The sequence below is a fragment of the Apteryx mantelli genome, chromosome 4 (assembly GCF_036417845.1).
Source record: "Apteryx mantelli isolate bAptMan1 chromosome 4, bAptMan1.hap1, whole genome shotgun sequence".
In the NCBI taxonomy this organism is placed as follows: domain Eukaryota; kingdom Metazoa; phylum Chordata; class Aves; order Apterygiformes; family Apterygidae; genus Apteryx; species Apteryx mantelli.
Window position 1 is genome coordinate 78,330,349 of NC_089981.1, and position 20,290 is coordinate 78,350,638.

General features: G+C 42.4%; 1 protein-coding gene across 8 annotated transcripts in view; it reads right to left on the reverse strand.

Annotated features, from left to right (window-relative positions):
* Positions 1–17,781, reverse strand: part of CDC42BPB (CDC42 binding protein kinase beta) — a 96,050-nt gene extending 78,269 nt beyond the window's left edge. For all 8 annotated transcript variants that reach the window (XM_067295015.1, XM_067295012.1, XM_067295011.1 and 5 more), the window contains exon 1: positions 17,346–17,781. In XM_067295015.1, coding sequence (XP_067151116.1) covers positions 17,346–17,523 — 178 coding nt within the window. In that variant the 5' untranslated portion in view covers positions 17,524–17,781. The remainder of the gene's footprint in view (positions 1–17,345) is intronic.
* Between the last annotated feature and the right edge of the window lie 2,509 nt (positions 17,782–20,290).

Sequence of the window (20,290 nt, forward strand, 5' to 3'; positions counted from 1 at the left end):
CTATTAACTAAGAATAAAAAACCAATCTCAAACTTGCTTTGAAGCAATTTTTTTGAATGCACATTGAGTATCTCTGAAAAACACCTTTTGGACAAGGTAGAATTTGGAACATTAGATACATAACAGTTAATATATTTTCAAATTTTGAAAGCATCCTTTAAATCAAATAGCCACCTACAGAGATGTCAAATCCTGGAACAGTAAATGTGAATTCTTAAAATCCAGCAGATTTAGAGTATGACCAAAGAACTTAAAGATTGCACATAGATTCTTATTCTGTAAACACTTTGCATATAAAACCAGAAAAACATTATGCCTTTTTCTAGAGACATTTAAAAGCCTCTAAGCATTCTAAATTAGCTTTTTTAGCACAGCTGGGATGAAGTTCCTCTTTGTTCTCTTCCCCTCAATCTGCAAATTTGCCCCCCCTTTCTGTACCCCACTTTCTCCTTTTCCTAGTTTAGGTACAATACACTGAATAAGGTCTCTTTCCCCTTATCCTGAAGTTGCGTGCAGCACAAACCACATTTTTGCTTTTGTTTTGGTTTAATACTTTTACCCCCATCTCTTCTTAATATCTTTGCCATGTTATCTTTCAAAAATTCTTAAATGCAGTTTCTGGTTCATGATTTTGGACAATTTGTTAATACCCAAACAGACTGTGGGACTACATTACCACATAATTTAATGGAAAAAGTACATGCTTCTAGGCTTTCACAAACTTCTTGGAGGCTCCTAGAATGCTTATATCCTCCACACTACCATTCCGAAATATAACATACCTCCTATTACTGCACTGCCCAGGTGATCAAAGCAGCCCATGCTCACTGGGTTCTAGGTTCCCCCTCTTTCTTGCACATACTTGAAGCCAGCAAGAACCACAAGTCTGTTCATAGTCCTTAGCTGATACCAAATATCATTTTTCCTCAGTCTTAAAGTTACTTCAATTAAAATATGGAAAGAATTTCAATCACCATACTTCCAGTTCTAAATACCATATATGTTACACCTTCACATCCTGCTCCTCCACTCTTCAAAGCAGGCATATCAACTGAGGATCATCCCAACGAGTTTTTAATATCAGATACAATATCCGACACAGCATTCTGCATTTGGGCTTTTCATTTTAAATACAACTTACCAGTTTTCCACACTCCTCTCTATTTGAATTTAAAGTAAGATTATCAATATGCCATCTTTGTTTAATAAGAACTGCATCCATACTCCCTTTGCCCTAACATTTATTTCCACCCATTTAAGTAGAGATTCCTACTCCTAGCTTATTTATGGACCATCTAAGCAGGGCCTACTGATTTGAAACCGGAAAAATCAAGTACCATGACATCCAGAACAAGCTTGTGCTAGGCTAGCAATTTTAAACTTTCATCTATACTACAGGCTCCATTTGGTTGGCTTCCAACCTTTTCCTTTATTCATACTTGGAAAAAACAACAAAATGCTCCAGTACAATGGCAGAGTGGGCATCTGTATACCAGTACAAATGCTACTGGAAGACCCTATTAGCGTAGAATAGCTTTTAGAATTTTACATTTTCAAAGTACAGTTCCTGAAGGACCCATCAAGACGCATTAATTTCCTTTCACAAATTTTCTGACATAGAGAAAAATAACTGGCCTCTGAGGAGACCACAAAACACTTTAAACTGTTGCAAACTGTAAACGAGTATAGATGAAGTCAACTGTTTACACAGAGAAAAGCCAAACGGTTTTTTGACCTCTTCCACTTCATTATGCATCATTTTAGCTCTACCCCATTCCTTTTTCCTCTTTCTCCACACAGAATTTTATGTTTTCCTTTACCGATTTATCTCCAATATCATCTAAATAAACCTTGGCTACTTTGATCATTCAGTGATTGTTTCAGCTCTTAAGTAATTTTTTCCACTTGCATTTGCTCACTTTAAAAAAACATTCAGTCCCAAAATTGCAATCTTTAAAAGACTGTCAAATTTTTCATTCTTGATACTGTAGTTCAGATGCATTAGTTTATTTTTGACGCTAGTATTGGGGAGCTGAGGCTACATAATCCTTTTGCTCCATAACATACTAGAAATTTTCTAATGGAAGGAAGTCTGGAAGAGATGGAATCTTTAAAGTTTTCTTCACTTTTTCATCTCCAAGATTCTCAATATTTATATTGCTTACATCCTTTTTATTAACCCACGTGAAAAAGGTGCGCAGGACTGCTTATTTAGTAACACATCATTCCATCTTTGGGCTGCCACTGTGAATCCAGCAAAGACATTAACACAACAAAAAAAAGTTTTAATCTGTTGGCAGTTTCACAGCCTTTCAAGTAACATGCAAGTTTTGGTCTAGTTTTCATGGACAGGTGCACCTACAACACAGATATGACAGTGATGTCTAAGACAGACATACCAAGCAGAATTGAGGGGAAGGAAGAACATGCTTACAAAGCTTCTGCTTTTGTTGTTCAAACTTTCTATACAGGAGTTCGAGTCTTGAAGACTATTCTTCCAGCAACTGCCCTAATACTGATACCTTAACAGCCATGCAATTTCATTTTTATTATCATTTCTAAAAGTTTAACTCTTGCTTCATACCTAGTTTGAATTTTAAAATTACATTCATAGTTGCATCATTTTAACAATTAACTAGGTCCATGAAACCTTTAAACAATATTAGGAACAGCTATGTGTTGAACTACTCTATCCTATTATTTGCATGAGCAACAAGTGTCATTTTGTTGCAATTTCTATTACAGTGTTCAGGTAGTCATTCTTACAAAGGAACAAAAACATACCAAATTTTATTGCAAGGTATTTTGTGATACACGAGTAGTTTGCGCAGTAGCTGGCAAAAGTTCATTCGTGACTGTCTGTTCAGCTGCATTTTAAGGGAAGAGAAGCCAGGAGTGCTTACAATTGGATTCCATGAAATCAAAATTTAAGAAGTTGGCCTCTTCTGAAGAATCACTATCGGAAATGCATTTTCAGAGAACTAAAAAGTCATTTAGGAGTCTCACCCTTCTTGCATGAACATATTTTAACACAGCAAAATACCCAGATGCCTAGCAGGAATCTTTTAGTTATCACAGATGAAAAGTTTTCTTCAAGAGCTATTAGTTCCATCTCTCTTCTTTAAAATCTTACCTAACAGACCTTTTAGTACATAATCTCAACATAAGGTTTTCCTTAAAGCACAGGCTACCTGGTATTTCCAGAAGTGATGAAGATGGCTGTCTGACCACTGCTGCAGAGTACTGATCAACATTCAGGACTTTAAGTGATGCTTTTTCAAGTCCTTTCGAACTGATGTACCTGCTTATTTTGAATCCAAATACTGCAAATTTTAATTCAAACCCTACAACTCCTCAGCAAGGAGTTGTATTTCTGGACAAGTGTTAAAAGATTAGAAGTAGACAGTGCTGATTTCCTCTTCCATGAATTGTTATGCACAGCTAAATTTATTTCCTTGCCAATGAATCTTTTGTACAAAAATGATAACTAACATTCACCACAAGTCCCTCAGAAAACGTAGCAGACAGTTTCTTAAGTATTATATGGGACATGATGGGGGGGGGGGAGGGCAAGATGAGATAGAGGAGACTGAAGTAAGAAGTAGGTCTTGTCCATGCTTCTCTTTTGCAGAAAGATAATCCATTATCTTCCACCAGCTGTCACCCATTTCAGAGCTCCCCATAGAGCTCTGAAGGTAAATTACTGCAGCACATTTTCCAGTAAAGTCTTTATATTATTCATTCTGTAGTTATCAAGCACGCATTTGAAGTAACAGCTACTTTTACCCAATGTGCACAATGATAACATTAGAACCACTAATGCACAAAATCAGTGCACTGATGTGCAAGCATGCATTGCTGTTTTAAAGACATCACTGAAAAGTGGTGTTTCTCTAAGTATAGACAGCTGGTAAACATGAAGAAATAAAAAGCCTGAGTAATTAAACAAAAGAGGAATCTGAGGACTTAAGGGGAGGGGAAGCACATTTCTCAGTTCTATGCAGTGACACTCAGCCCAAAAAGAATTTACTGCTGTTATTTCACCCATATCATGTTTTTCCCCCCCAGGCAATCTGTACAGTGTGCAGGTACATCCCAACAGAGAAGCAACATACTGAAATGGTAACACAGGGGGAACAACTTTTATGCATCAACCACAAACACGTCTAAGTGCTTAGAACTAAAGCAACTGCAATAGCTACACAAGACTTTGTTCAAAGTTTCTTCTGAAAAATTAAGACACATGATAAATTGCTTGTGTACATACAGAATCATTACGCCCAAAGGGCAAAGGACCATTATATTATACATAACTGTCAACGAATGTCTTTATGACATAACTAATTGCATGTATTCTCTGATAAGGATGCCTACAAAATGTCCAAGTATTTAAGAATCATCAACATTTCAAGAAAATCTTATCTTCCCAGAAGAAAGTTGTTTTTTGTCCCCAGGTGCTCGGCTTCAAGCAATGTACTCAAAAACACAGACACAAAGTCACTGTATGGAAAGCCAAGTGTCACTTGACAATACCCTATTAACACAACACACAACTAAAAAGAAAGGAAGGATAATGCAAGAAAGGAATCAGTTCTTGGGTTTTATCCCATTTATATGATGTTATCCTTGTTTATTTTTCTTATTGTGCTGTTTTCTATTTAGCAATATATAATTTCCAAAACACTGAAATTGTCATTGTGGGTCTTGGTTTGCTAGTGCAGTAGCGTTAAGAAAGAATAACAGCACTAACAACCGCATTTCAAGTCCATTTGCAAATACATTACACAAGCTCTTATTTTACAGAGAAAAACGCAAACTAGTGAATATTTCCCATTAGGTTTTTCCAGCTATGAGGAAAATTTTAATTTCACCGTGTTGTTAGTAACTGCTTGATCAGACTCATACATCATCAGATACAAGAATATTAAGAATTCTGCTAGACATCCCTTTGCCATACCATTCTCACATCTAGCAGAACAGCTAAACCTTTACTTTCTACAAGATTCAGACTTTCAATCATGCAGGGATTGCAGGGTTCTCTGAAGGCTACATGTAACAAAGCTTTAAAATATTTTAGCTGTTACCAAGTCTAACAACTAGATATAAGGAAACCAGCAGTAGACACAAAACACAGGTTCAAAGTCCTTAAAACCTGTTCTGGCAATTCTGTTCCAGGAACAAGGAAACTTGCTTTTATTTAGTACGTGGCAGAACAACAACATGAACAAAAATTTAGTATAGTTCCCTATCATTTACAAGTCTAAAATTTAGTTAAAATTTTGTCAATACTTATATTGAGATCACACAGTAAAATGTCAACCAGTCAAGGTAAACAACTGAGTACTGAATAAATGAATGGTGAATTTATGCAAGCTGTTTGAACTTCTTTGTCTATAACAAAAAATGATTATTTCACATATTTTTCATTTTGAGAATTATGAAGAACAACTCTTTCCTCTTAAATAAATGTTATTTAAGAGGATATTAAATAAATTGGCTAACATACACACAAAAAACTGGTAATATAGAAGCATAGAATAATTTAGGTTGGAAGAGACCTCCAGAGGTCATCTAGTCCAGCACCTTGGTCAAAGCTGAGCTAATGTCAAAGTTTAACCAGGTTGCCAAGGGCCTTGTCCAGCTGAGGTTTAAAGATCTTGTAGGATGGAGAGTCTACCACCACTCTGAGCACCTGTCCCAGGGCTGGACTAGCCTCACAGTGAAGAAATTTTTTCCTTGTATGTAGTCAGAATTTCCCTTGCTGCAATTTGTATCCATTGCCTTCATTCTTCGGCTGCGCACCTGAGACGAGTCTGCCTCTGTTTTCTCTCTAACCCACCATGTAGCAGTTGAAGATTGCAACTGGATCCCCCTTCCAGCCTTCCCTTCTCCAGATTCACCAAACCCAGGTGTCTCAGCCTCTTCTTGCATATCATATACTTCAGGCCATCTGCTGGACTCCCTCCAGTTTGCCAATATTTCTTCTGCACTAGTAAACAGAAAACTGGACACAGTACTCCAGGCGTGGCCTCAGAAATGCTGGATAGAAAGGAATAACCCACTTCCCTCAACCTGCTGGCTACACTTGCTGATGCAGTCCAGTATGCAGTTAACCTCCATTTTCAGAGTGACGCACTGCTGACTTATTTTCAACTAGATGTTCACCAGGATCCCCAAATCTTTTTCTGAAAGGCTGCCTTCTAGCCACTCATCCCTCAACTTGTACAGTTTCACATGCAAGACTGCATTTGTCTTTATTGAATTTTGTGAGGTTTCATGGTGTGAAGGAAAAATAATGCACCTATGCAAAAGATAAGTATAGAATGTAATCTCTGCTACCCCCAACCTCAAAAAGCGCCTTAATCATTAAACAAAACCTTTACCACATTTAATACTATCTGCAAGGGCAGTAAGAATTTATACTAGAATACTAGTAACTCTGATTCTGTCTAATTCAACCAGGCACCTCTACTCCTGGTTTGAATCACTCAAATATATGCTTACCTTTACCTTTGAACATAATTACTGCCAGACAGCTTGCTAAGAGCTGTATAAGATTCTTCATCACTGAAATTTTTTTAAAATGAAAAATTTCCCCTTAAAATATCAGGCTTCTTGTCTTTATAATACACCTGAGATGCAATCAACTTCAGGATGCATAAGAATTGTTTGTTTTCAGCCACGGATTTAGACCCAGTTGGTCAAGCCTGACCAGTACAACCATGTCGGTACAGCACTACATCTAATCCAGTAATCTTGCTAGCCCTCAAGAGCATACACAGAACAATAACCATAGTTCAGTTGCCCTAATAACCAATAAATACTTTCAAGGGTAAGATAAAGCCAGTCTGCAGGCCTCATACAGCTTCCAGTTAGGTAGCCCTACTGTCTGCTATTATGTACCTGGACAGCTGAAACCACAAAAAAAACCCAAAACAAAACAAAAAAAAACCCAACCACACATACCACCACCCACACCAAAAAGCCCCATGCTGTTTGATACTGTCACTATTCCAAAATCAAATATTAAATGGCCAGAAAACTGAAAGCTGAACTTACTTGTAATAGAGATCTTCATTTATCAACATCAAGAAGTCAAAATAGTTGAGCTTAATTTCTCTATGTAGTGACACCACGCTACACAACTAGGACATTTTACTACAGCTATTTAAATCCAGCCTAGAAGGAAAGTTTTTATATTTCTTCCCTGTGACAAAACAGGCTGATTCATCAGCAAGTTATCAGAAAATCTGTTTGTAAAGATGAACTGTTGTGAATTTAGGAAAAATACCATGTTAGCCATACAAGGCAGAAAGGTTTTATACCACAAACTCCAGACTTCACCCTACATTCATAACTTAACATCTCCTTTACTAGCTACCAGTTATTCCATTGTGAACTTTAGATCACTTTTAGCCGTTTGTCCATGTAAACATTTGCTTCTCCCTTTCTCCTGTAGTAAGTCAAATAGAGTGAGGTTCGCAACTGTAAAAATATACTTTCCATTTTTGGGCAAGTAACTTGAGGGTCCCAGGGCAACAAAGTCATCCTAAAAGGAACCACTGCTAGCATGCAGTAAGATCCCACTCTTGTCTTAGAGAGCATCCAAATTTTCTCTCTTTTTAGTTTGTAAGTTACATTCTCATTTCACCCATGGACACAGATCAAATGATCACAGACTAGATAACAGATATGCAATTCCTTCATTTAAAATTTTCAATACAAACATCTCATTCAGATGTAACTATCCTTAGGAAAAATACACATTGTATTCATCTTTGGGTCTGATGTTCCAAGAATAGCCAGAAACCTATGACAAAGTCTTCCATTATGCAAATTTAGGCTGGAGAAAGAAGTGAGATGCTACAGCTAGAAACCAGATTAGGGAAAAAATGAAATATCTAACTTTTCTCTCCTCATTTTTAAACTTACAAGCCACATGGCTGGACCGCAAAACCTGCAGAACATATACACTATGCGTTCATCTCTTAGCGCTACAAAGAGACAAGGAGAACATGGCCATCGCGCACAGAAACTGGAGGGAAAAGAACCTAACCGGTCTTATCACAAGGAAGAGAACTAAATTCAAAGACTAAACACATTTTAAAATGCAAAGTTTTGGGAACTTATTTCAAAATGACAAAAGGATCTTCAGGTATAAATTAACTCTGCTGCTAGTTCTACTCTACCTTAATTGCAGTAAAACAAAACAAAGATACCCCCAAAAACCCTCAAAAGCCCAAACACTCAGAACACTCCAGTTTTCAGTACTGATAATCCAAATCACGTTGGCAACAGTGAAGCTCGCAGCACTTAAAGTTCTGTGAAGAAGCAAACTTTTGAAGAAGGATGTGCAAACCCAGAGACAGAGTCATGCTGTAGCAGCAGCTGAAATACTAAGGCATATGGGCAACTGAGGCTACCCTCATCTATCCCCAGTGTAAACATGGATCTCTGGAAGGGGGAAACCAGACAGAGGAATTCCAGAAGGATGGGAAAAGGTTTATGATGCCCAAGAAGTATTACCACGAAATTATTAGAAACCTCTTCCTTTCTCAGATGACGACAGAGTTTTTTCACTTAGCACAGCTCTAAAACTGATTTAAGTTTGTTATGCCCTGCATTTAAAAAAAAATTTTTTTGGTGGGAGAGGGTATGTATTGTTTTTTCCCCCCTCAGACTCCAGAGTTGCAGATGTCAAGCTCCACTAGACAGAGATGTGCACAGACGAAGGAGATGGGTAAGACAGGATAAAGTGTTGTAAAGAACCACTATGTCCATCTTCCCTTCCTCCACCACCAGTATACTTGCCATGCCTCATTTTTAATTGAAGCTTTTGAACCAAATTAAAGCACAAATTATTTTTATGTACATTCAGAGAATTTCTAGCAACACAAAAGTTGTTCCACAAGTCTCATCTATCAAGGGAAGGCATATAGTTTAGTTCCTAGACTAAGGTACCGTTACTAGCAGGGGAACCATAATACACAACAAAAACATATTACTATAGTGATTGCTATATTTTGGGCAAAGTTAAACTTTCTATTAAGAAAAAAAAAAAAAGAACAAATCCATGTCCCATGAACAACACAAACAGTCCCAATAAAAGCACAGTATTGCTAGGATAGCTGCAACTCTGCTTTAAGACTGATCTAAACTAGTGCAGACTACTGAATATATACTTAAATCTGGCTTGCATTACTTTATCTTGCACTGATTTTTCTGATGAAAACTAAAACAATATAACCTAGGTTTAAGTTGAATTCAATGTCCAAGCAGAATTTTGTATAAAATTTTCTAAAATCATCAATAAGCAAATCTCATTAAACTGGCATAAATATGTTGCAAGTAGGCCTTCACAAAGCAATTATCCATGTTTATTTGTATGGCAGAGAACAATTATACATTGTGAAAAGCATTTGGGATATATCTGGAATTGATGTTGTTTCTGATTTCTGTTGGCCTTCTTAGGAAAGGCAGCTATATATATAGTCAGTCCTCAATGGCACTGCACTCAAGCAGATCTTAGCCTTCATTAACATGTACCTGATTAATAAACTCCATACATTTTTAAGGATTCAATATTCAATGAAAGCATACTCAGTGCTTTCCAAACCTCAGACTCCTCTATAGAGGTCTTGGGTTGGGCATCCAGAGGTACCAGTTACATTTGAAGCTTTAGGCCATGGTTAAATAATAACAGGTTTCAGTGTTAAGACCCTGATGACATGAATGACAGAAATTAAGATTTCAGGCACTTCAGGATGCCTAAGGCCTCAGCTGGCAATGATGAATGCACATACTTAATCTGAATGCTCTGTAAGTGTATCTACAGACATGATTACTGAGGTCTATGCAAAATCAGGGCTTAAGAAAACAGCATGCAGTTTCATACTGAAGAAAGCTACATTCATTATATAGGGAACAAAGGTCATTATAAATGAGAGGTTGCATTCCAAAAATCTGCATATGTTGATGAAAAATAGTGTGGAATATTTTAGCATGAGAAGACAGTTAAAAAGAATAGTTCACATTGAACCACAACCAAATGCACTTACTTAAAAAAAATTTTTTTTTAATATTAGAGCTTCAGTCAGATACATTAGTGAGCATGATACAAGCTATTCAGTAGCTATATTAAGACTAGATTGAAATTCCCTAGTGTACCTTGCAAAAGACTCAGAAAACCAATCTCAACTGTTTAGAGCATTATCGAAGGCACAAATCTAGAAAAAAGCTTTAATAAGCCCCTTCTCCACTTTTCCAAACAGATTCGCTTGTGGTCCATCATCCTATTCATCTTTTCAGACATGGGTAAATCAAAACATAAACCCATACAATTATTCCTAATCCTAGGCACTATATTCTGTTAAGGGCTCTAATACTTGCCTAAACAATCACAAATGTATCATAATTCTTCTTTTTTTAATACCCATCTCAAAACAGCTGGCATGAACTGCCTCAAATTATGGAAGACAGATATAAAATGTAAATTTTACAAGTCTGAAGAATCTCAAGTACTTTAACAGCCCCAAATAACCTCAGCTATAGACCAACATTTCTAAAAACCAATACATCAGTACGTAATCATAAAGCAAAATTAGCTTGCTATAAAAAACACTAATGAAACAAGTCTTTTCAGTTCTGACTCACAGTTAAAACCATTTGTTTCTAGTAGGTGTAGAAGAACTGACTCACTCCCACATACGAATTATTTGCAAGAAAAGGTTAGTTCAACTTCAGCTGATAAAAAAAGTTCATTGCACTGAATCTGCTGACTAAACCAACATCCAGGCAGTTTCTCTCCAGTGAAAATGCACAACTGGTGCCAACCACAGAAGTTTTAATGACGTAAATGAAGTATTTTCTTGGCAAAATTCAACTGATAGTAGTACCACCTATGAAAAAGTAATATTAAAATCATTTACATTTCTAAGAGAAACAAGTCAGAAAAATGTTAGACTTACGGGATACTCACTGTTACTGTATTTTATACATGATCTTGTACCACGAACAAAAGACTACTAGCTGCACACATTTTTTCTATATGAAGACAAATTTACCAATGACTTCTCTACTCCTTCCTGACTTTTCATACATAAAGTTAAAATACAAGGTACAGGTCATGGCCTGTAACACACCACACAATTCCTCAAGTGTTCTGTAAAGATAGTTGCTATTTATTAGCAGGTCTACCCACAGGAGAAAAGTGATACTGAATTCCTTCTATGGGACAAAAGACAAGCTGTGCCTAAGATGGCTGTCATTTTAACAGCATATGCCAATGTATATCTCATCCTCCAAACCACATTCCTTTCACACTGTCAAAACATCATTTTGGCATGTAATGCCAATGTTTTGCAAAATAAACCATTACAGTAAAACTCATTAAAAATATTGCCTCATTCTTAAAATAACAGGTTAGAACAGATACTGTAAAGGGTCCATCATACATACAGCAACAAGCTTTGAACCTCATGTCTTCAGATCACTAACCCTGACTACAAACCTATTAAAGCTAATAAGGCAGTTTTTGCAACTCCTTGTCAAAGTAGATAGAGGACAGCAGAACAAGGAACTCGGGCTGACATTCAGCCTCTTGTTCATCAGCTGTCTTCATTACCCAATCAAGCTCACTTCTTTCTTCTGCCCAACAGGCTTATCACTCACTGCACAGCTTTTGCCTGCACAGAGAAGGAAGGATATTATACAAACTAGCAGAGGATGGGGATGCTTCCTGGCTTTCTAAGAATATTTCTGCATGGAGAGGGGGGGAGGAGATTGTAAAGGGACAGAAGAGAGGAATCTGAAAATTAACAAACCATGAAGTTAAGAGATAAGGTGTTATCAAGCGGCACTTTTTCCTGGTGTCCCAACTCAAAAAGGCCACCAACAAAGAAAAAAATCCTCAATAGCAGCCCTCAGAGTCTGACACCACTAAATTCATCCCCAAAATAGTTAAGAATGGTTTCTGTCTTCTATACTAGTAACATGCTCAGCCACACACCATGCCTTCACCCTTATCTGTAGGTTTTTATAGTAAATCAGCACCTCTGGCAGTGAGAGGACTAGGTCTACTCTGCAGCTAGTTTTGAAGATGCTCTAATATAGGGCTGGGAAGACCTGTTCTCAGCCACATCTGCACTCAGCGTTGACCTTCTAAATGCAACTGATTTCAGACAGAGAGAATGCAGGCTCTAAATTCTTCTGAGGGAAAGATCACCCCGCAATACTCTCATACTTTCATTTGAAAGTACCTCTTTAAGAAGAGATGGAGGGAGGAGAAAGCAGGTTTGGGGGTAGACCGACTACTTGCAAAGCTCAGTCAGAGTCCTATTTTTGCTCCGCCAACAGTAAGATCTAAAACCTTAAGTACCAATCCTTACAGTGACCCAAAGCTACTGATTTGTGATTCACTGCGCTGAGGCATCACAACAGCAACTTTTCTGGTGAACTTTCTGTGCAAGATTTTTCCATCTATCACCCAGTCTCAAATATAATAGGTATATCCCATAAAGTGGCAGCTTGAGGCTAGGCTAAAGAGGTTGTTGCAAGTGCTCTGCACATTTTTCCCTCCTCTAGCCCAGAGTGGGAATATATTACTGCTACTACAACAGCATCCACTGCCTGCCTATTATGCCAGGCTGTCTCCAAGGGGTTGGCAGCAGGTGCCCAGCTGGTCTACCCATGCCATTCACTGGCTGGCAGTCTTCTTCCTCTTCCCCAGAGCTGCAGGCCCCCTAAAAATAAGTTCTTCTCACAAAAAAAAATGAACACTAGCCCAGCTGGGTAGCAGACCTTCACAAACTGAGAATGCAGAAGATAAGCTAGCATTCAAACAGATGGCTCATAAGTTATCAGGAGGAATGATCCACAGAAGTATGCTGGACAGTTACCTCAAGGAAAAAACACTACACTTCAGACCAGCGCAAACTATTCTGAAACTGGTTTTGAGGTGTTCTCACAGAGAAGACTAGCCATTATACAGTCCAGGAGTGAGACAACATTGACATGTCCCCACAGAGACATCAGCTCTGTGGGGACATGTGCCATCTTGCCCTCTGCAGCACGCCAGCAGTACAAAACAGGGTCAGAGGAAACAAAGGCTGGAGCAAAAGAGTCTATGCAGCACCAAGAGCATTTTGAACACAAATAAAAGCCCATTCTGGTCAGACTCTTCTCTGAACATTCTCACATATTGGCTGCAAACAGTGCCAGTAGCTGTTCAAAAATGGAGCAGCCAGTTGTGCCAGTCTCTGCTGACTAGAAGAAAAGGGCAGTAAGCACCAGCTACAGCCAGCCAAAGATAGCTCCTGTAAAACAAGGTGATGTGTCAGATGTGCACGCATATGGTGCTAGCCAGCAAGGTGCCCTGTGAGCAGCTGTTCTAGGATTCCAGCACATCTGGCACCAGATAATAAAAGATTAAGATCATTTGGCATGACTGAACAAGGCACTCCATACCGAAGAACACACTGTATCTGAAAGCCAAAGGAGAGGTGATGCATGGGTACCTGAGCTGTAGCCATGCTGGTCCACCATTCGTGTAGTTCTCTCCTCATCACGTGGAACGAGGGCGAGCATACTCCTACTGCAGGGAGAGTCTTTTAGGAGGTTCCTCTGTGGTGCATGGATCATACCACTCTGCAGCACCTCAGCACTGGTGTGGTAGCATAATCCATCTGATAACTCCAAAGGCCACATACCCTCCTCTGCGCTTGTCTTTTCCAGAATAGCAGGATAGCTTTATGTAGTATTTACTAGTGTCCTGGGTCAGCTTTAGACAAAGAAAGTACTGCCATGCAGATTGTTTTACAGGCTTTCTGGTACACCAGAAGGGCTAACCAGTCCCAACGGCTCCCAGGACTGCAGCTAGATTGCTCTCCTGACAGCCCTAGTACACCAGAAGGGCCAGCAGAGATGGTCAAGGAGTCTGGCTTCAAAGACACAAGGGCTGTAGCAGCCCAGTTTCACTGATGACTTTCAGGGAGCAATGAGAAAGTACAGGTAGAATTAACAGGACTGTTAGGGTTCTTCATTCTATTTTGCACTCTAGGAGCAGCATACGTAGCAACAGTTTAAAGAACACTAAGCACAGATTTGGCAAATTCTTTCTGAACATGTACAATTAGGGTTACACGCAAGTCTGCTATGTAACAGACTTGGATTCAATTTCCACTAAAAATACTGAGCATTACTTCAATATCTATTATATAAACAATACAATGATAATCAGTTGGATGAGACCTTATTCAATGAGGATTATAAATAAAAGTAAACTGGAAGAAAAGGACTTTTGAATTCCTAACTTGCAGCTCAGCTAGCCCTTCTCCAAAGATACTTTGGATAAAAAAAAAAATTTATTATACTTCCAGTATAGAGAAAACATAGTACATTTGAGAGCTCCATTCACCATGGGAAAGCTACAACTGCCAAGGTTAAATGGCAGATTCTTACATTTCTAAAGAGATGGCAGTCACAGGCTGCCTCAAGGAAAATGGCCACACCCTACACTCTTCTATAGTTAGGGAATAGGAAGAAGATTTTGAAGAAGTAAGCCTGTGGCAGGACTGCCAGGAAGCAGTAGCTAGGTGTACAGGACAGAAGCTCTGAGATCCACTGTTTGGGCTCACCAATCTCTGCCGGTGAGGCACAAAGCTTCTACAGAGGTTCTGTGACTCAGAGAAGCTGTCCTAACTCTCAAAGGATAAACGCGGGACTTAATTTTCCACTCCTTGATTCCCCTCTCCCATAATCGCTTTCTCCAGAATATAAGCACTAGTGTGCTGGTCTCAAAGAGCAGAAATACCCACAACTCAATATCGCATCTGCATTCCCACAAGCAGGAAAAAACCTCCGCCTCATCTAACATGCCTGAACTCTACTTTCTCTTGTCAGTTAAGAACGCAAACAATACCTTAGCCACACTTAACCATTTTAAGGGAAGTTTGTGTGTGAGATACCTCACACCCAATTGTAAATCCAAAAGTGTAAAGAAATGCTAATTATATAACTCAGTTTAATTTAATCTTAATATGCAGATTATTTCCATTGTCAGTGATAAGTCTCCATTTTGTCAAAAGGAAATTCCTTGTCTACAGTTGATAAAGAAACATGCTTGTCTTCAAAGCACAGCCCAAATATTTAACTACAATCTCATGCCACCACAGGTACATAACAGCACACAAAACTTGTGCACATCAATCCCAAATATCTTCTAACAGAAACAGACTGTAATTAAGACTGCACATCATGACATGAGGAAGATTAGCATGTTTGGTATGGTATTTTCCTTATTAGCTGGAGGCAGAAGCTAGTTCCTTGTCAGTGGAAACATACTGTGAGGGCATTAGGACACAGATAAAGGTGTCTTGTTGGTGGCATTTATTTGTTTTTAACAGCTTGAAGGAAAGGGAGGAACACACACTATCAACTTCAAATGCTTTTAAGGGGATTCCTTGTTGATGGAACATAAACACACAGCAGTCCAGATTTAGGCCCATACCCTTACCATGAAGGGCCTGGATTACAAACTTTTATCCCTGCTTTACAGCACCAGATGGTAGCTCACATACATTTCAATTATTTATTGAATAGACACTTTGTTATACTAGGGTAATCCCACATTGCAGTAAGAACTACACACTTTTTATTGCTAGCTATACTTTTCATCAAGTCAGTAACCTTTCTATATTCAGTGAACACAATAAATAGAATTAAAAGAAGCAATTTTATAAATTACCTCTCCATCGCACAGAAGATGACAACACAGGGTTCAATCATTAAAGCACAACCACCAACAGCAGTACAGAAGTGTATCATTCTTTGGCCTGCCCCATATCCTTCCCCCAATTTCAGAACCTAGAAGTATGATCATAGTCTGATATATCACATGGAACAGTTTGTACCTGCTTGCTCATTCAAGCCATCAACTTGAGAATAAGAGTATAAAACCAGACTGCACTTTGCAGATGATGTACAAAGCTCCCACCACAAAACAAATACTCAATGCTCCCCTGGCTGCAGCCTTTCAGGGCAGATGTGATAAAGTGGTTAATTATTCAGTTGGCAATCGCATTACTGACGTCAATACAAGAGTCCAGGAAGTGAATCCTCCTAGTCTGTTAGTGTATGACAAAGAGTGGTGGTCCCCACAGAAATTAAGGAGAACCAGCTGTCCCTACATTTTAGGGCAGTAGTCTGTATTACTAAGGACACGCATTTGCATTTACTGAAGTAAATCGGCCACTCCCCCTCCCTTAGGAAGTCCTTTGTTTTGTTTTTTGAGAGAGATCTTTAAAAGCCTAATTAACTGTATATGCATGGAACAGCTGATAAACGGGACAATATATTCGTGAGCAATGATCTCTCTCTCCACCCTCCCCTGCAATTCTTATTCCATAGAGAAGATAAGTCACCTTCATCATAAAGTATTATTCATAACTTACTCAGCTGAATAAACCAGTCAGCCACCATGACCACTTTAACACAGATTCATTTAGGTATACACCAGAGATGTATCTCTGTTATCCACATACCTGTAGTCAATAGTTTTAACTAACAAGACAGGACAAAAATCCTCGTGATTATACTTGGGATAAAAGTTTTTTTTTTTTTGGTCAGCATGCTCCAATTACTGAAGGTTTCCCATTATCAGGTTGCTTAATGCTATGAAACCATTAAACAAAGCTGTTACAAAGGCTGCCTGGAACTACTCTGCCCATCGGGGGTATGCCCAGATTAAAAAAAATACATGATGAACGGTAACCGTTTTCCCTTGAAGACACCCGCACCCTCTCAACTAACAGCAACAAATCTGGCACAAGAGCCGCGTTTCGCAGCCCGAGCCGTGGGCTCCCCCCCCCGCCCCCAGGGAGGGAGCGCTCCGAGGAGGCGCTGGATTAGCCTGACGTTTCGGGTTAAGCCGAGCAGGGTTTCAGACCAAGGACACTTGGGCGCTGTTCCTGTTCCCGGCGGCCAAGCGGCCCGCTCGGGACCGAAGCGGAGCTGGGCGGGGGCGGCGGGGGTCAGGCCCGGCGGCGGCGACGGCGGCTCCGCACCCGCCGGGCCGGGCCGGGCCGCCCTCCCCTCCCGGGCCAGCTCGCTGCCTCTCGCCGGAGGGTCCAGACCCTCCCCTCCCACTGGGCCGGTACCAGACCCCTGTCACCGGGGGGGGGGGGGGGGCCGTGGCCCCGTCCCGTCCCTCCCCTCCCACCGGCCCGGTACCGGCCCCACCGCCGCTGGGCCCCGGCCCTCCCCTCCCCCCGGCCCGGTACCGGCCCCCCGGCCCGCGGTCCCGTCCCTCGCCCGAGAGCGGCCCGGCGCCGGCCCCCGCCGCGGCTCACCCCATTCGAGGAAGTCGCAGACGTATCGGTCGCGGCGGAGCGGCGAGTCGCGGCTGCACTCGGCGTAGACGCCGACCAGGAGGTCGAGCAGGGTCTCCACGCTGAGCACGCTGTCGTGCCGCTGCGGCCCGTCCAGCACCAGCTGCTCCAGCCGCTTCAGCCGCACCTTGGCCGACATGGTGCCGCGGCGGCGGGGGCAGGGCAGGGCCGGGCCGGGCCGGCGGACACAGGCGCTCAGCCGCGCTCAGCCGCGCCGCGCCGCCTCTCGCCCCTCACGGCCGCGCCGGGGCCGAGCGGCTCCTTCCACGGGCTCCGCCTCAGGCCCGGCCGGTCCATGGACCGGACGCGGCCTCCCGCTCCGGCCCTCTCGGCGGGCACCCGAAGGCGGCGGCGCTCCCGCTCCCGCCCCTCGTCGCGGCGAGGCAGCGGCGGCGGCTCCGCGCGTCTCGCAGGCGGCACCGAGCGGCCCCGGCCGGGTCGCGAGCCACGCCCACCACGCAGCGTCCGCGCGCACCGACGTGGGCAGGGCTGCGCGCAGCCAGCGCGAGGAAGATTGGGGCCAGCCCCGCTCCGTAGTGGGGGGGGGGGAAGGAGGGAGGGAGCTGCGGGCGTGCAGCGGGGGAGGGCGCGGCGCGGCGCGTCTGCCGCCTCCTCCTCGGAACCACCTCGGCAGATTCGCCGCGGAGGCGGGGCCGGCAGGGAGGAGCGGCTGTGGGTTCCCCTCTGCACTTTCGCCGCCCGGCGGGGGGAGGGGGTGGGCGCAGCCTGCGCGTTCGCCTCGGCAGATTCGTGCCGGCGCCCCCCCCCCCCCCCCCCCCACCATTTTATGGCCAGTGCCAACAGGGCTCGGGAGGAAGTGGATCCCCACAGCTGGGGGGCCTGGAGCGCTGCCTCTGGCCACTCACGGCGGCCCAGCTCTCACGGGCCGTGGCATCCCCCACCCGCAGCCCCACATCCCCCATGGCTGTGGCCCGCCATGGTCCTGGGCCTCCATGCGCCAGTCGCTGTGGCAGGCCGCAGCCCCTCGTCCCCAGGGTGGGCTCCCGTGGGCGCGACCCAGGGGCCCCTGTGGGCCCTTGCTCCTTCTCTGGGAGCTGCCCCTCGGGCCGATGGGCACCGCACGCTCAGGGCATGTGGAGCCGCCAGCAGGGCTGGCCTCAGGCTCGGGGGGGGGGGGGTGTCTCCAGGCGGGGGCTGGAGTGGACCCTTCCCCTTCCCTGCGCTAATTCCTTGCTCTACTGCTTAACTCGTCTTAGCGGGGCCCCTGGCAGCAGTTGCAGAGAGCCTGGCATGATAGGCAGGGCCCCGCAATAGGAAGCGACACCTCTGGAAGCTGTGGCTTTACGCACCCTTCAAACCTGACCTGACTTAGATTAGGAGTAGCGGCTAGTCCAGACACATAGAGCAGTGTGTGTTAACAGCTGCTGTCCATGCTCACTTGAAGGTGAAGGGAGCTTGGTGCAAGACACTCAGACTTTCTGAAGTGCCTTTTTATGGCATTACAATTTATTCTGAGAGCTGTTTTCCCTGGAGATTGCAGCACCTTAAGGCAAGATACTCAATAGCTTGATGGGAGTTTACATCTCTAGGAATGCAGCCAGTCAGGTCCTGATGCAAAACTAAGCTGGGAAAGAAGTCTTTTCCTTGCTTGTCTCCCCTGGCGATTAGATAGAGCACTGTGTGCTGCAAATCATCTCACTGGAAAGAGCAGCTGCTCAGTGCCGGTTCTGTCACTGTCAGGAACCCCCTGCCTCCAAGAACTGGAGCTGGATAGTTTGCATGCTGGTAGTTGTAGTTGCCAGAGGCCATGGGTCCTTCATGGTCAAAGGTAACTTGTCAGTAACTGTTGAAATACCTGAATGTTCTCAACTGTGACCTTCAGGGCCAGTGGCTAGGCCAAACCCAACCGGTGCTGCAGTACTGGAAGCTGCCCTTTTCAAGTGGTCGTGAGCACAACCAGACAGAATGAGATGAAGTACTCTGCAGCAGAAAGTATTGCTTCCAACATGACACAGAGCATGACAGGGAGGTCCAACACAGCACTACAGAAAAACTTCTTTCCAGGAGCCTTTGCCCCTCAGGCGTTTCTGATATCTCTCTGTCTGATATCTCATCTGACATAGAAATATCTGTTATATCTGAGAGCTATTCAAGTCATAATAATACTGTGTGCTGTGCATTTGGCGTATGGACTCATTACCTGGATCAAGAACGTATAGGCATGTTGGGACCTGATAATTCTAAAAACCGCAGTTTGATAGAAGGTCCTATGAATCATACTTTTATACTAAGAACCTATAGTTTTTAAACAAAGAAAAGCCACAATGGACTAAAATAACTTCTTTTTTCCTAAATGACTTCTATCCCTTTGTACTTCCTTCTTCCACAAATAACTGCTTGAAAAAATATTTCACGGCACATACAGGAGTTTTCTTTATTCTCCCTCTATGACCCTCCCTGGTTACAGTTGGTTCGCCTTACCTCAAGCTGCTTGATATTGATACATTCATCTGCAGGACCCTTAGCATTTTAACAATCGCAATTGTTTTTCTGGTGCTGCTTCTTTATATACAAGGAGAGCTTAATGTTTTCCACTTATTACTGCGCTGGAGACTCATTTTCAGAAAGAGTTGATCAGAATAATGGCTCAGGAGAGCAGCGTTTTAAAGATCCTGATACAGTATCTGTCTTTTCCCTTCTTATCTATTGCTGCAGATGGTGATTATCACAACCTCCTTCAGCAAGGAAGAGATTATAAAGGAAACTGCAGCTGGAAGAAGAAATAACCGTTTTCTACCTACCATTCACTCTAATGCTTCCAATCTGGTTGGTCTATTCTACATTAGGAGAATTCAAGAGTCATTCCTGACTTACACCAGTCACAGTGAAGAATCAGGTCCTATGCTGGGAAAATGACAGATGGATGATGGATGATACCGAGACCT